The sequence below is a fragment of the Gallinula chloropus genome (genome assembly GCF_964237585.1).
Source record: "Gallinula chloropus genome assembly, chromosome: 5".
Classification (NCBI taxonomy): Eukaryota; Metazoa; Chordata; class Aves; order Gruiformes; family Rallidae; genus Gallinula; species Gallinula chloropus.
Window position 1 is genome coordinate 15,801,651 of NC_140090.1, and position 14,634 is coordinate 15,816,284.

The 14,634-nt window shown below is 43.2% G+C and overlaps 1 protein-coding gene across 1 annotated transcript; it reads left to right on the top strand.

Moving 5' to 3' along the window:
- Positions 1 to 7,845: 7,845 nt before the first annotated feature.
- Positions 7,846 to 9,566, top strand: TMEM169 (transmembrane protein 169; the record flags this gene model as incomplete). Its single annotated transcript, XM_084264727.1, has 2 exons — positions 7,846 to 8,149; positions 8,944 to 9,566. 2 exons carry the CDS (start codon positions 7,846 to 7,848, stop codon positions 9,564 to 9,566), a joined length of 927 nt encoding a protein of 308 aa, XP_084120853.1.
- Between the last annotated feature and the right edge of the window lie 5,068 nt (positions 9,567 to 14,634).

Genomic DNA, 14,634 nt, shown 5'->3' on the forward strand with positions numbered 1-14,634 from the left:
GTGACATCTGGGAGGATTTCAGTCTAATTAGGAGATAATCAGGATTTTATAACCTTTCATAATTTTCCTTAGGAATTTCATTCACATGACTAAAAAAAAGTACAGGAGATACTGAAGACAGACACCCCACTCAAAGCATAGTTATAACAGAGCACGATGCACAATATCAGCATCAAACAGTTGGAAACTAGTATGTGGCCAGATTTGCTAAAGAATCACACAACAAGCTAATGCCATACTAATGACACTGAAGCATTCACTTGTCTGCAATTCTAGTTCCTTGGCACCACGAACTTGTATCTGCGCTTGTATCCAATCAAGAGTCCCCTGAGCCAACTAATTCTTGCTGCTGGAGATAGTGTCTAAATATCTTAGATTATATTTACTGTGCAATGCATTAAGCAATCCTGAATCACTCCCAGGGGAATCTTACAGTTCTTTCTCTGTGCAGTTTGGCTCTTCAGCAACCCCAGGGCTACAGCTGGGTGTAACTCTGAGAAAGCTCTGATCTGAAGCGCCCAAATATCTTGCCCAAATAAAAACTGTGGGATGTAGTTTGGTGTCGGTATATTTCAGATAATAATTTTTGGATTGGATTTACAATTAACTGTTTTCCATGGCCCTGCATGGCTGCAAAGTCTTGCTCTCTAATTGCAGGTATTACATGTGTGATTTCTTCCTACCTTGTAGAGTAGAGCACTGGGGTGCTTGATTTTCCCAGCACAGGGCAGGGCAGGAAAGGAGAGAAGACCAAGCTGATCAGAGATCGGAGTAGGAAGGGAAGAAACCCCAAGGTGCTAATACACATCCTAGTTTTCAGTTACTGTAAAGGTCATCATGCATTAAAACATCCTGGCAAATGCTGTGTATGATTTCCTAAGGAAAGGAGGTGGAGGTCTTGCAAACCTTCATTGCAATAATCACCTGCCAGTCGGATCTCTAGCGAGCTAGGACTGCCCTGTCTTGCATTAGCACAAGCGCTTCACACCCACCACTGGTGCTTCATGGCTCTCCAGTCTTCAGACACAGCAATTCCCAGTGTTTCACACTTGCATATGTGTGCGGGTGTGCACTGTGTAGAAGGTGTTTTCTCTGCACTTTGGAAAGGGAGGTGAGGGGCTCAGGACAGTTTTCATGTACTGCATGCTTGCTCTGTGGTTACTTTTTTCCACATTTGCTTGGGTGCTTAGAGGGAGCACAACACTGGCATAATTTTTGGAGCAAGTTCCTTGTGCATCTTCCAATCCCGTGTAATATGAAGGCTTCAAACTGAGGATGGATCTGGTATTATACCAATAAAAACAGATGCTGCACCTGATCCCAGCTAAGGGCACTGATGTGGAAGCAGGATGCTGGGCTTAAATTGGTGGGACCCACTTGGTTCAGCTGTTCCTACCGTACTGTGTAATCCAGCAGTGACCTGGTGGATGGAGTGGGGATTACAATGGACACCTGCTGTGTCAAGGTATGGGATGGCCTGCTTTGACAAATGTCAAAGTGAGGGGTAGAGCAGGGGAACAGAGAGAGCATGTCTCCACTTTATCATTGAGATGTTTTTCCTACAAGATTTAGGGAAGTTGTTCCAACATTCTTCTCTAAACCATTTGGTTTGCTTCAAGGAGTTCAAACCAACCTCTATTTCCAAATCATTCTCCTTTTAAAGCCCTGCTTGTCTTTAAAAGCTAACGTGCATGTGCCATTCATTAACATTTTATAATACAGTACAATAAATATAAGCTAAGTAATATATACTCCTCTCTGTTTACCCTCTATAATATAATAAACAAAAGCAAATCTTATCCTGTAGAGGCTGTAGGAAGTTTTGAGTCCCTTGTCTTATTTTCTCTTCTAGCAGTCTGGACAAAGGAGTGGGGACAAAATGGAAAGACAGCACTTCAGGTTTTTGCCCAAAAAAAAAAAAAAGTACAACAGTACCGTTTGGGGATTTTGAAAGAGTTGATATGCAAGAAAACAGATTGGGGATTTCATTTGAAATAAAATAAAAATGCACAGCTATTCTTGTATGCTGTTTTCCAGCCTTTAGTAATATCTACACAGCAGTTATTATTCTGTGACATTTGGAAAAGTTATGGAACAGCAGAGGAAAATAAAAAACCTGATTCATAAAACAGACACTGTAAAATGTCCTTGACTTTTAAAAAAATACTTTGAAAATGTCATCCAGAAAAAATTTAGTGATACTTTGGAACGCCTCTCCCCACTACTTTTTTTGTTGTTTTGGCTGTATCTGTCAGAATACTGCCAGCAAGTGTTTGGATGTCTCACAGAAGGACGGCAAGGAGAGCAAAGGCTCAGGAGCACCAGGAGCCAGCAAGCCCCTGCCCACATTCAAACAAGTCTACTCTTGCTGCACCTTCAGTGATGGTCAACCTGTGCTGGCTGGGGCAGGTCAGGCTCATGGTGCCAGCAGGATTGCTTCAGAAGCTGCTTTACAGCAGTAGTGTGGGGCTGTTTTGGCACTAATACCACCTGCTGACAGGCAAGAGACATGTGCTAGTGATACATCTGAAGGACTGGGCAAACCTGGATCTGTTGGCACTTGCCTGCAAAGATTGTGTCGCTTGCCCAATCTTCCCTTCACTTTTAGCTTGAGGTTTTAGCACCCTCTGCTCCAGGGTAGGTATGGGGCTAAAGGGGCTCCATTAGCAAGCACCCATAAAGGTTTAGTGGCACGAGTCACCTTACTGTGTTATCCTCTCTGCTCTGGTGCACAGACGGGTAACATCTTCTGCCTTCAGCAATCCAGCTTGAGATCTGCTCCTGCTTGGATGCACACCCATTTTTCTTGTTTCTCTCCAAGAAATGAAAATGTTTTGAAGCTTGTGGATTAAGCGGGGAGGGAAAGAGGGGTGTGATGTATGAACTTTGCTATTTGCTTTCTCCTACCTTGCTGCGATGGCATAGGCAGATGTTTCTCTGTGCTTCTTGATATTGTTATACACACACTTAATGCAGCCTTGAAATGGGCAACTGCCATGAGGGATAGTTTTTCAGTCTGGCTGAAAATAACATTTTGTTTTCTTTTAAAATGCAAAAGAGTTATTTTCAGTGAGATAAATCCCCCTGTGAATCTCACCACAAGCTGCACAGACACTAGTACTGATGGAGAGAGGCTGTTCTTGCCTCGCCTTCTAACATGTCATTCATCACAGCCTTGAGGATTTGCTAGATTGAGATAACTGTGTAATCTAGTTTGAGCTATTTCACCACGAAATGGAGACAGAGGTTGTCCTCTGTTTCAGCAGGGTATGGTGAGGCTGCGGATGTGAAAGATCATGTGGAGTCATTTAGGTATTTAAAACAGATCCAAAGCTGTTGACGGCGCCCTATCATTTGACCCTCTCCCAGCATGAGGTCTGAATGAAATGTGCTTTCCTATATAGGCCTTGCCACATGTTTTTGTAGAGTCTGGAGCCACATGTTTTTGTAGAGTCCTGCATTAGACCAGTCTGTTTTGTCATAACATGGTTGGTGACAATCAGATCTGTCCTGAACAGCTGGATGTATCTGATAATGTCTATTTTTCATGTGTACAATCTGCCAGCAGATAACCCCTGTAAAAGTACTAGGGATTGGAAATAATCCTCTGGGTAACATGAATCCTCAGAAACACACACAGGCACACGCACAAAATCAGAGGTGGGGTTGAGTGGAGAAGGGATTTGAGATGGGGAGACTATGGAGTATAAGGAGCTGGCAGAGGAGGGTCTGTGGCTGGGGAGCTCTATCTCAAGGTAATTCTCTGGGGTAAATGTCCCCTTACGTCTTCCCTGTCCTGGGTGATGCTCAGTGCTTCTAAATCACAGGCTGGTTTTTGTTTCTGCAGGTAACCCCTGCATGATGCGAGTGAAGATACAGTGCCAGCTCTTCTTATGTGTTGTACATTTTATGTGACTATAAAAATAAAAATTGATGCTCCTCACTGCGTACTGTCTACATTTTTTCCTCTCATGTCTGCTCTGATCATTCAAACCGGATCATTTCTTTTCTGTTAGCAGCAGGATCGAGCCCTGAAAACCAATGGAAAAAAACTTCCTTTGACCTAAATGGTGCAAGGCCAAGCGTTCAGGCTCCTATTTTGTGTGTCAAAGACTAATACTGTCATGGGAAGTGTAAGCAGCAGTAGCTTTCCTGCATAGTAACAGAAGACACTATGCTTCTAAAAATTCCTCCACAGAGTGTTTTTGCAGAGCCGCCTCCCCAGGGTTCTCCATCTGTTTTCACACGGAGATTAATAGCAATTTGTTTGGCTAATAAACTGCTCCCTGCTATCTCTGAAATTTGACCATTTCTTTTCCCTCCCTCCCATGGACAGTTATTAGATTCCTGTCTGCCCCTGTGCTCCCTTATGGGAGACATCACTGATATTACAGGCACAGCAATTGCCATCCTTCAGCTTCACAGCAAGGCTTTCCAGGGGTGAAGATCTCGGTGTATGGCTGAAAGAGATGCTGCTGTGTACAGCTGTGTAGTGCTGAGGGCTGACTGCCTTCTCACAGGGTGTAAAGAAATGGATGAGAGAGAAAAAATAATCTTTGCAGGCACTACTGTGATTTCTGCAAGAGCCTGTTTTTCACAGTTATGGAGAAAATATTCCCAGGAGAAATGGGACTGGGACATGAATCTAGTTGATTCACCAGCATCCCAGTGGGATGTGGGTCTGATGGTGATTCAAAGAGTTTTGTTCAGAAGGTCTGAACCAGGTGGCAGAGGGTATCTCAGATCTCTCCTTGACAGAGAGCAAAAAAATTAATCATCTGCTGTGAAAACAGACTTCAGATCAGGAGGGGTCTTTGTGATCTTTTAATCCGACTGCTCCCTAATACAAGCCAGAGGACTTTCCCACATTAACACCTCTTCTGGTCGAGTTCTGGTGACCAAACTGCTGCCAAGACACACAGTCCAGATTTGGAAGTTTCCAGTGATGGGACAACTCTCCACAGCCCTTCATGACGCATATCAAGTGACACCTACCCACTTTGTTAAAACACCTACCCAACTTCTGCCCTGTATTTGTATCCTTCAGCTTTTTATCTTCCTGCATCCTCCTCTGCTGGAAATAGGGATCTTCTCTTGATATAGACAGACTTGACATCAGATTTTACTTCCTTGTGCCTTGAAAAGAATAATCTGGATTCCTTCACTTCCCAGGGGCTTTGACCCAGCATCAGCAATGGTGCTTCTTAGGGGCTTGCCCCCCATTGCCCATTCCTTCACCTCTCCTCAGGTCAGGAGCAAGAGGAAAAGAAACTGAACTGCCACCCCTTGATACCCCTGCCGTTGAGGTATTCCTTTCTAGTCCTGGTGATTACTCACAGTGGGAACAAGTTTGGGTGAGAACATCAGACCTAGTAAAATAATTCAGGTATAGGCACCTTCTGGTCATTAATCAGCATCCTGCCTGCCTGCCTGGTGAGCACAAGAACAGGTTTCCAGTAGTAATCCTATCTGGAACAGATTCAAAAGTAACATCACCATGCTCCTCCTTGGATAGTCAAAGTTAACATAGTCCTTTAGGCTTTGGCATCACACTGAGAACTAACAGTTTATCCTCTACAGTGAGTTTAACCAAGGTCACAGCTGGATGAACTTCTAAGAAAAAAAAAGCCCAACTACAAATCTTTGCCTGTACTTTGGGTTATTTTTAAATGTTACTACTGATCCCCTTTTCAAGGCACTAGGGACTGAGTGTGGAACTACAGCCAGGAACTTTGGGAATCTAATCACAGATCAGCTTCTACGTATCCAGACTTTTAGTAGATGATCCCAGCAGCGATGCTTCTGGCTGGGGCTCCAGGCCTGCTTTCTTTTCACCGCCTATGGGAGGGGAATCTCATTGTTGCCTCAGGGACTCGTCTTTGAAGTCAGTGGATGGTTTGCTTTGGAGTCAGAAGGGGCAGCAGAAAGCAAAGCATTAGATTTCACTGTGAAGTTTCTTGCATATCCCATTCCTCTTTTACATTATGGTATGTGGAAAACTGCCTATCTGCACAATGCTTCCAAACAGATGTGAAGGCCACGCTCCTCAGGCAGACCAGGTACAAGAACCATATTGAGGACTGTATCTTTTGGAGGGGAAGTTGCAGTAAATTTAGTATTTTATAGAGCTGTTTTCCAGTATGTCTGCAAACTTAGGCACAAAGTTTTGCACGGCAGGTGTCAACTCAGATGGAAATCTAAACAGTCTGTTCCTATCCATACTTTTTAAGTAGTCCAACTTCTAGGGTATGCTGGGGTATTCAATTCCTTTTTATCTCTTCTGATCACCAGGGAAGATTTATTTTCTATAATGCAAAAAATATTTTGAACTGTTGAATTCTTTAATGCCACATAGAGCCAACTGGCCATGGTCTTAGGTGTCCAAGTAAAACAAACAAAATTGTGTGTGTATGTGAGTGTGAGTCTATGATGCATAGATAGTTGATCTAAAGTTCTGCAATAAATTTCAAAACAAATCAAAAGAATTTTCTATCAGAGGGAAAACCAGGATCACACTGCCAAGACTAAAAACCCTGAATATTTTTTTTAGCACCTGTTGAAGTAAAACAATTTCCACAGCACTGTGTGGGCTATAACCTATAACTGATTCTTAGTTTCCCGTTAAAGAGATGACTCAGATACTAGGTAGAAGCTTAATTATTGGTCATGTATTCTTTTAAACATTAATGTTCATGTAAATGTTCAACAGAGCTCTTAAAACATTATTAAAACGTTATTCAGTGTCTTCAGATTTGTACCTAAATACTCCATGAATACCTGGCACAGTCGGTTTCTTAAATGTTATGAAATCGGAGAACCATTAATCCAGCTTCTTCCACGTTCATGGAGCAGGATTTGTCTGCCTCAGTGCATTTTAATTATATGGTTTTTGCTTAGGTATCTTTTCCAAAGATAACAGTGTCACTTGATATTGCTGTTAATTTTGCTGGAATGAGGAGTGAAAAACTGAACCCTTACATTTGTTACAAAGATTTCCAAAGATCTGGGTTGTTTTCCCTGCACAATCACAAGACTTTGCTGTTGTTTCCAATTCCCCGTCCAGTGAAGTCCTTTTAATATTAATTTTGCTTTGAATCCACTGTGTATACTGTAATTTTAAGTTTTGATAGCACTACATAATGCTAAATTGGTAAGGTTTGAAACTTCATTCATGTTGACATCATTTGATTACTTTCTGTAATACCCTTGCAATGGGCAGTAAATCAGAAGACCCAAGCTGAGAAAGGCTGTCCCCTGTACAGCTGCTGTAATGCAGGATGAGCACGGTGCTCCTGCTGCACTTGCCTCTAATTCAGGCCAGTCCCTTAAATCAGTCAACTCCTTTTTCATCTATTTTTCATTCCTTCATTCTCATGCATGTGGGCCAAAACTATTGTCTACTGTTTGCTTCCAGCATCGCAGAGGAATGTTAAATTCACCCGGTAAGCTGTGTTTAATCTCGTCTTACAAATGTTAATACCCTTTCCTTTTCCACTAGCTTTGGTTTGTTATATTTAAAATTTGAACCTGAGAATCAGGATTAGATGATATTATAAAACATGTATTCATGTAATAAAATTGCTGTTCAGGACTGAAGTAAGGATCTTCAGATGACATTTAAACCAGTTGGAAGTAACCCTTTATGGGAAAATTCTGGCAATTTTTTCTGCTTGGTAGTAGGACGACACTTTATCAGCCTTCTCTCTCATTTTAGGCTGGGAATGGAGTGCATAGTTTGGATGTCAGCAGTGGGACATCTTATCAAAACAAAGGATCCTTGGGACCATTGTCTAATCAATGACTTCTAAGTGCAGGAGCTGTTAGATCAGAAACGAGTGCTACAAGATGCCAAGTGAAGTGCTTGAGAGCAGCAGCGGGATGGAGGAGACTGTGCAGAAAGAGAGCAAGTCTGGAAGCCAGAGCCCTCGCTGCAGCTCCCTGAGAAGGGCTGTGGCAACCACTGTCACCTTTGATGGGGAAGCCACTATGGACCGGAGGAAAAAGAAGAAGAAAGAGTCCCGTCCAGAGTCAATAATAGTGTATCGCTCGGACAATGAGAATAAGGTGGAAGAAGAACAAGCAGATGAAGAAGGAGGGGAGAGGAGCTCTGAGGAAGGCTCCAAGTTCCTTGGTCAGTCCATGACAGATGGTAGGTATTGCTGGGAACACTCACTTTCCATAAACTTTGCTTTGATGCCAGCATGCACTAAGGTGAAATGGAAGTGACTGTGAGACCGATCCTCTCCAAGACGGTAGGCAAGGAGAGCTTGAGTTCACACATGAAAATGTACTGAAATGAAAAGCATTACAGGCTGATTTGGGGTGTCTCCTGCAGTTCTTTGCAGAGGTTGGTTGTTACTGCATTCTTAGTTTTAAATGCATGTGCTGGTTGGGGTCGATCCAGAAAAATGCTGACCATACATTAAGTCAATGATGCTGTGATCAAGCCCCTGTCCATGTCTAAAACAACTGCCTGCTAAGTGAAAGGCTGGAAGCTGATAGATTTAGTGGATCTACCTGTGATCGGGAGTTTTACTCATTATCTAGGATTTGCTGTTGCCTTCTGTTTGCATATTCTCAGCACAGCTTTCTCCTTAAGAGTGATTATTTGGCAAGGTCATTGTGGGACATCTTGCAGCCACTTTTTCTCATATACTCCTGCAGTACTATCCCTTCACATATTGTCCCCAGTGCAGATGCTGCATTCTCCTCCCTTGGGATTTCTGTCATCTGGAATTCCTATATTCTCCCTCTTTAGCTATTCTTCCATTGTCTTCGTGATAATTTTCTTTATACTGCACTGTTTCTTGTGTTCCATCTTTTTTTAATTTAACTATAACTCCATGTGCACTATCTAATTGCCTTTAATGTCTTTGGGGATTTACACAAAATACTCCATACAGAAAATAAATATAATGTAGATGAGTTTATCTGTGTTTGTAGGTGTCTGGAACATGCCTTTAGACAGCCGCTATGTCACCTTGACTGGAACAATCACCAGGGGAAAGAAGAAGGGTCAGATGGTGGACATCCACGTCACACTAACGGACAAAGAGCTGCAGGAACTGGCTAAGTCAAAGGAGCCTCCTAAAGAGGATGTACCTGAGAAGAAAAAGAAATGTGATGTTGGGCTGGACAGAGGACCCCACATCGTCCTCTGGACCATCATCTGCATCCCCATCATTTTTGTAGTGTCCTTCGTGGTTTCATTCTACTATGGAACCATTACATGGTACAACATCTTCTTGGTGTACAACGAAGAGAGGACCTTCTGGCACAAAATCACCTTCTGTCCCTTTTTGATCATCTTCTACCCAATTATAATTATGGTTGTGTCTTTTTCCCTAGGCCTGTACTCGGCTGTGGCCCAGGTAGCATGGTCCTTTGGGTACTGGTGGCATGCTGTCAGGGATATGGAGAAGGGCTTCTGTGGCTGGCTCTGCAGCAAGCTGGGTTTGGAAGATTGCTCTCCATACAGCATTGTTGAGCTGCTAGATTCTGACAATATCTCAGGTAGTCTCTCTGGCAAGAGCTCTGCACAAGGGGTTGAAACCTCGGCAGTCTGAGCCTTTGTCCTGGCTATTTTGGTCATATGTGAATGGTTTTCACCTAGAAAATAACACACTGTTTTTTAAATATATACATATCTATCTATATTTAAACATAAATTAATGAATAAAATATTGGGCTAGGAGTGCTCTTTAAATGTCACAGAATGCAAGTGTGTTAGCTTTAAGGGTCTGGGTGGGGAGGTGCATGGCTCTCCAAGGATTTGTCATCTGTTTTAGCTAATTACAACTTCTGGGAATGGTGAGAAGATCCAGGTCTGTGGGGCTTGAGCTGTTTGTGGGGTAGCAGAGATACATGTTGAAAAGTCCACTTCTGTAAAGTTTGATTTTAGGGAATGGGACATAACAGTGACCCGTGGACTCAGTAAAGGCAAGTCTCTGCTAGTGTATTATCTTCAGAAACTAGGAAATCATGCAGAGGTGAAGGCTGAATTGCAAAATGTGATGTTCCTGCAGTTTTCCTAGAAAGGGCCCTTTTCCAGTCCTTCCAACAAGTGCAGCAAACTGCATTAGTGCCTCAGCTCTGGAAACCTGCACCCCACACACACTCCCTGGTTAATTAGATGGAAGAGCAATGGATTATACATCCTCCTCCCCTCATGTCTCATTTTCATGATTGGTTTCCCTTATTTTGGGACTTTTCATGGCATCTTAGTGGGCTCCCAGATCAGGCTGAGGCAGCCACATTAGGCTGAATAAATTTAATCTGTCTCTTTAAAAAAATGACCAGCAGAAAAATTCTTTTTCTAGATTAACTGTCAGGGTTCTGGCCTAAGGAGAGCGTGAGGAAAATAAAAGAGAGCTCTAATGGGCTCTAATGGGGACTGACTTAACAGGTCTGAAACTTGATTAATTTTCTGAGTGCTCTAGTTCAGCTGGTGCTGCTAGAAAGTCTGGCTCAGCCCCAACCCAGAGGAGCCCACCGTTTGCATGTGTGTAGGTAGATAATTCATAGCGTGCAGCCAGTCGGGCTGCACAGTCACCCATGTCTGTATAGGTGCTTCACCTCCCCAGTCTCCCTGCCAGACAGGGAGCTGCTCTAGCTTTAGGATGGTATAGAGAAGCGTTCAGAAGCTGGATTTCACCAGAAATAATGCTTCATGTTGCATTTCAAGGATGCAGTCAAGACTACACTGACTGACTGTCCTGGTTAGGACATCTGGGAACCTGTAACCTTTAAACAAGTCCATCTGATCCTCTATCTGATCTTCTAGGCCTGACACTGAGAAGTAAGTAAAGTCTCTGTGCATCGTCGGTCCATCCCCTTCCAGAAGTTCCAGCCCAAGCAGCCTCTTAGCACTGGCTTGAGGATTAACAGTGGGAATAAGGAACAAGCCACTTCACAGGTACAGCCAGGTTGTGTTTGCTGCTTCCTGATGCACAGCTTTCAGTTTTTACTGGGTAAGTCTTTAAAGGCAATGACTAACTTCCACGAAAAAATAAATGAATTGAAAAATTTACCCCAGCCTGTGAGGCAATGGCAGGCAATTCCATGGGGTTCAAAGAGGCTGACATGCCTGGGACTGGTTCAAGCAGCAAAATGCCTTTCACAGGGCTGTTTCAATCAGGGAGCTTGACAGGCCTCAGAATTAACAGAGAAGCTGAGGACAGGTCATGCCAGCGCTGGCAGTCTGTAGTGGCCCAGCACAGCCACTCTGCTTAACAGTCCTCCACATGGAAATCACAGGCTCCCACATGGCTGGAGGGTGGGAAGACGTGATGCTTATCAAGCATTAATGGGAAGGAAGGGCCACCAGCAACTGTTCTCACGCTTTGCCTAGAGGGACACTGCTGGCCTGAAAGGAATGGATTGTGTATCTTGGCCCCAACAGGCAGCAAACAAGTGGTTTTGAGGAAAGGATGGCTGGCAAGTGTGCATTGCTGCAGAGGGAGAAAACCCAATTCAGCTGTCACTGCCAAACAGCAGCTGTTCAAGGCTAGACGAAAGGCTGGGGTCAGCAGCACAAAGAGTCTCCAGCTTACAGAGGGCTTGAATGATGAATACTTGCTCATTACAGAATACAGCCATGTGAAATGTCTGCTGAGATGTAGGATTTGCTTTCAGGGTTGCAAACAGCCTGCCAGAGTGGAGACAAAACCAAATCTGTGCCTCTTACTGCTATGTAGACACAAAGGAGTATCAGAGAAGTTGTAGTAACCTCCCTCTGCCGTAGCAGCTATGCTTCTGGAACAATTCATCATGTGTTTTCTACTTCTTTAGACTTAACCAAGCTTGCCTCTGCTCCTGCCAAAGTCGGTGTTCTGATTTTGGTGAGGGGCAGTTTAAGTTTGGGGTTAGTTCTGGTGCTATTTGTAAAGATTTTATTCAAACTTTTCTCAAAACAACTCTGGATAGCTTCCTCTCTTACCCGTTACTCTCCCAGATCGGTTTGCCTGCTGCAAAATATATAATCATCAATTGTTGTAATAATGAAAAAAAAAAAAAGCACAAGTTTGTCTTGTTCTACCCCTGCTTTCAGAAACCCACAAATAATTTCTGCTTATATGCCACTGCCAAACTGCAGGGAATTCCAGTTATTCTGATTGTTGAGTGTGTTTCTGGCTGCTCTACTTTGGATGTTTTTTTAAAAGTAAAGATAGTGTGTGTTTGCTGATTGTTATTTTTAATTGCATTCCCTTTTCCCATCCTTGCTGGCCTGGGTGGAGAATAAAGATGTACATGGCTTTAGAAGAGTGTTGGTCTCATGCTTCTGCTTGACTTTGTGTTAAAAAACAGTCCTGTGGGATGGACACAGTCATTCTATGCTGGTAATTGATTACAAGTCATTATCTTTGAAGACCCACTTGAAAGTGTGTCTGAAATGGGTCTCAGTTTTGCCTCTCATTAACCTGTGCCTATCCAAGACTGTCAGATCTCTGGGCTCCAGGTTCTTCTTTTGTTTTACTTCATAACACACAAATTAAAACTTTTTGATTTAATTTCACTTGTTGGGTATCTGTTTGGCTTTAGTCACAAGGATCTGTAGGGAAGGACACTCTTCCATACCAAAACAGAATGTATATTTATCTCTACAAATACAGCCGGAGTGTCTGAGACTTGGAGCTGCTATTTACAGCTGTGCTGGGAAGATTTATTACAACCCATAAGTATTCCAGATATATCTCTGATAAGTCAAAGGAGAATCCACCAATACAGTTCTTCAAGGTGTCTAAATATTGAATTACACCCTCGGTGCTCTCCCACAGTGTCATACTACAGTCCCACCTAGCACAGGACAAACGCTTACTTGACAGTTTTTTCTTCTAAGGAAAAGACATGGATCTTTAGAAAACACAAAGGAAATTCCCAGCTCAGTGCTAGTACAGCTTTGGTGTAACAGCTCTTCGAGCCAAAAGGCTACCTGCAGGTGATTTCCTCAAACTTGCAGTGCTGTGTCCAATGCAACAGCTGGAAATACCAGGAAGGTGCTGTTGGTGTGACGCTTGCTGCAAGCATTGCCAAGGGAACAGGATTCCCTATGTGGCAGATGATGTTGGGGACTTCCCACCCCCATCAAAGAACCTTGTGAAGGACACTCACCTCCTGGTGTGGCACGGTGGGATGGAGTTAGTGGGCCCAAAGAATAGCTCATTAGCCTTTGCAGTTCTCACCTTTAAAGGTACAAGGCAATAATTTTGTAAGAGAAGGGCAGAGATTTCTATTGGAGACCTTTGTACCCAGCAAAACATGCCTCTGTGACTGCACCATGTATTTCACTGGGGAAGAGGTGCCACCAATTCTATCTGCTGACTTCCCAAAAAAACTCAATGGGATGGGTAACTGAAACAATCACAGCGTAAACTGTGCTTCTGACCACAATTAGTCCCTTGAATTCACCCTTCTAATCCCTCAGTCCAGTGCTTTGAATCATGAGGCTGGGATCCTGCCATTCCTCACTCCTAGACTATCAGCAGGGGTGGCTCCATGGATCCACATGGCCACCCCACATAGATACCTTTTTGAAGCTGCAACCACTAGTTAAGAAAAGCCAATCCAATCCACTCTTGCACAAAGGGTGCAATTACACTAGCAATAGAGAGAAAATAAGGATGCACAGCCCACACTCCTGCCTCTGTGATGTACACAATTTTGCTCAAGCCCTTTTTGTCCTTGGCAGTGAATTATCCATGGGACCAGTGCCCTTCCTGCTTCTTCCCAAAGACTTGTCAGTGTGGAGGCAGTTAGATTAATGTGGATCCATTTCTGAATAGATTAGTCCATCCAAATTTATTTCCTGTATGGTAATGGGAACTCACAAAATGAGAGAGGTTGAAGCAAATTCAGGGCATTAATCCACTTGAAACTCAACTTTTCAATTAATTTGGTGAATTTGAAGGGACATAGTGTTTGCTTGTTTTCTATTCCCAAAGGTAGCCACTTAATGATGAGGGAGGGCTTGTGGTTGTGTGTTTGATCAGGGTAAGTTGCCAGGGGGTTCAAAAAGCCCCCTACACATCCTTTCACATAAACAGGTGAAGTGTGGCTGCATGTGAACAAACAGTCCAGAGAAACAAGGCTTAAGGGGCTCTCATGGATCCCCTTTGGTCATCTAGTTCCATTAACTTCCAGTCTCTCTAATTTCTTATCATTACACGGTAGGTGAAGTCTGTCAGAACATATTAGAATAAAGAGAATGACTCAGTCAGCCCAACAATACATTTGTCTCTGTTAAAAAAAATGTCCTTGCTTTTAGTGTGCTAAATCATAAAACCTTCATCCAAAACCAGAGCAGCTAAAACCCATTGTGGTTTGCATCTACTGAAATTAGGTATGCTGTGGATGAATCTGACCCGGAGCCAAGATACAGAGTTTTTGCCCAGATGTGATCTCCCTATCTCTGTGCTCCTTTTCCCAAGCATATCTTCCAGCTGAAAGTTTAACTTCACAAGACAACAAAGGATAACTACTGAATTCGATAGTATGTTCTGCCTGGCAAATATGATAAAAACCCACCTGCCAGGCAACATGTTCCCTCAGGCCTTGGTTTATTACAAGTTCCTCCATCAGTAATGTATATTAAGACCAATATATTTCAAGGTGCCTTTGACTGTCTTCATATATACA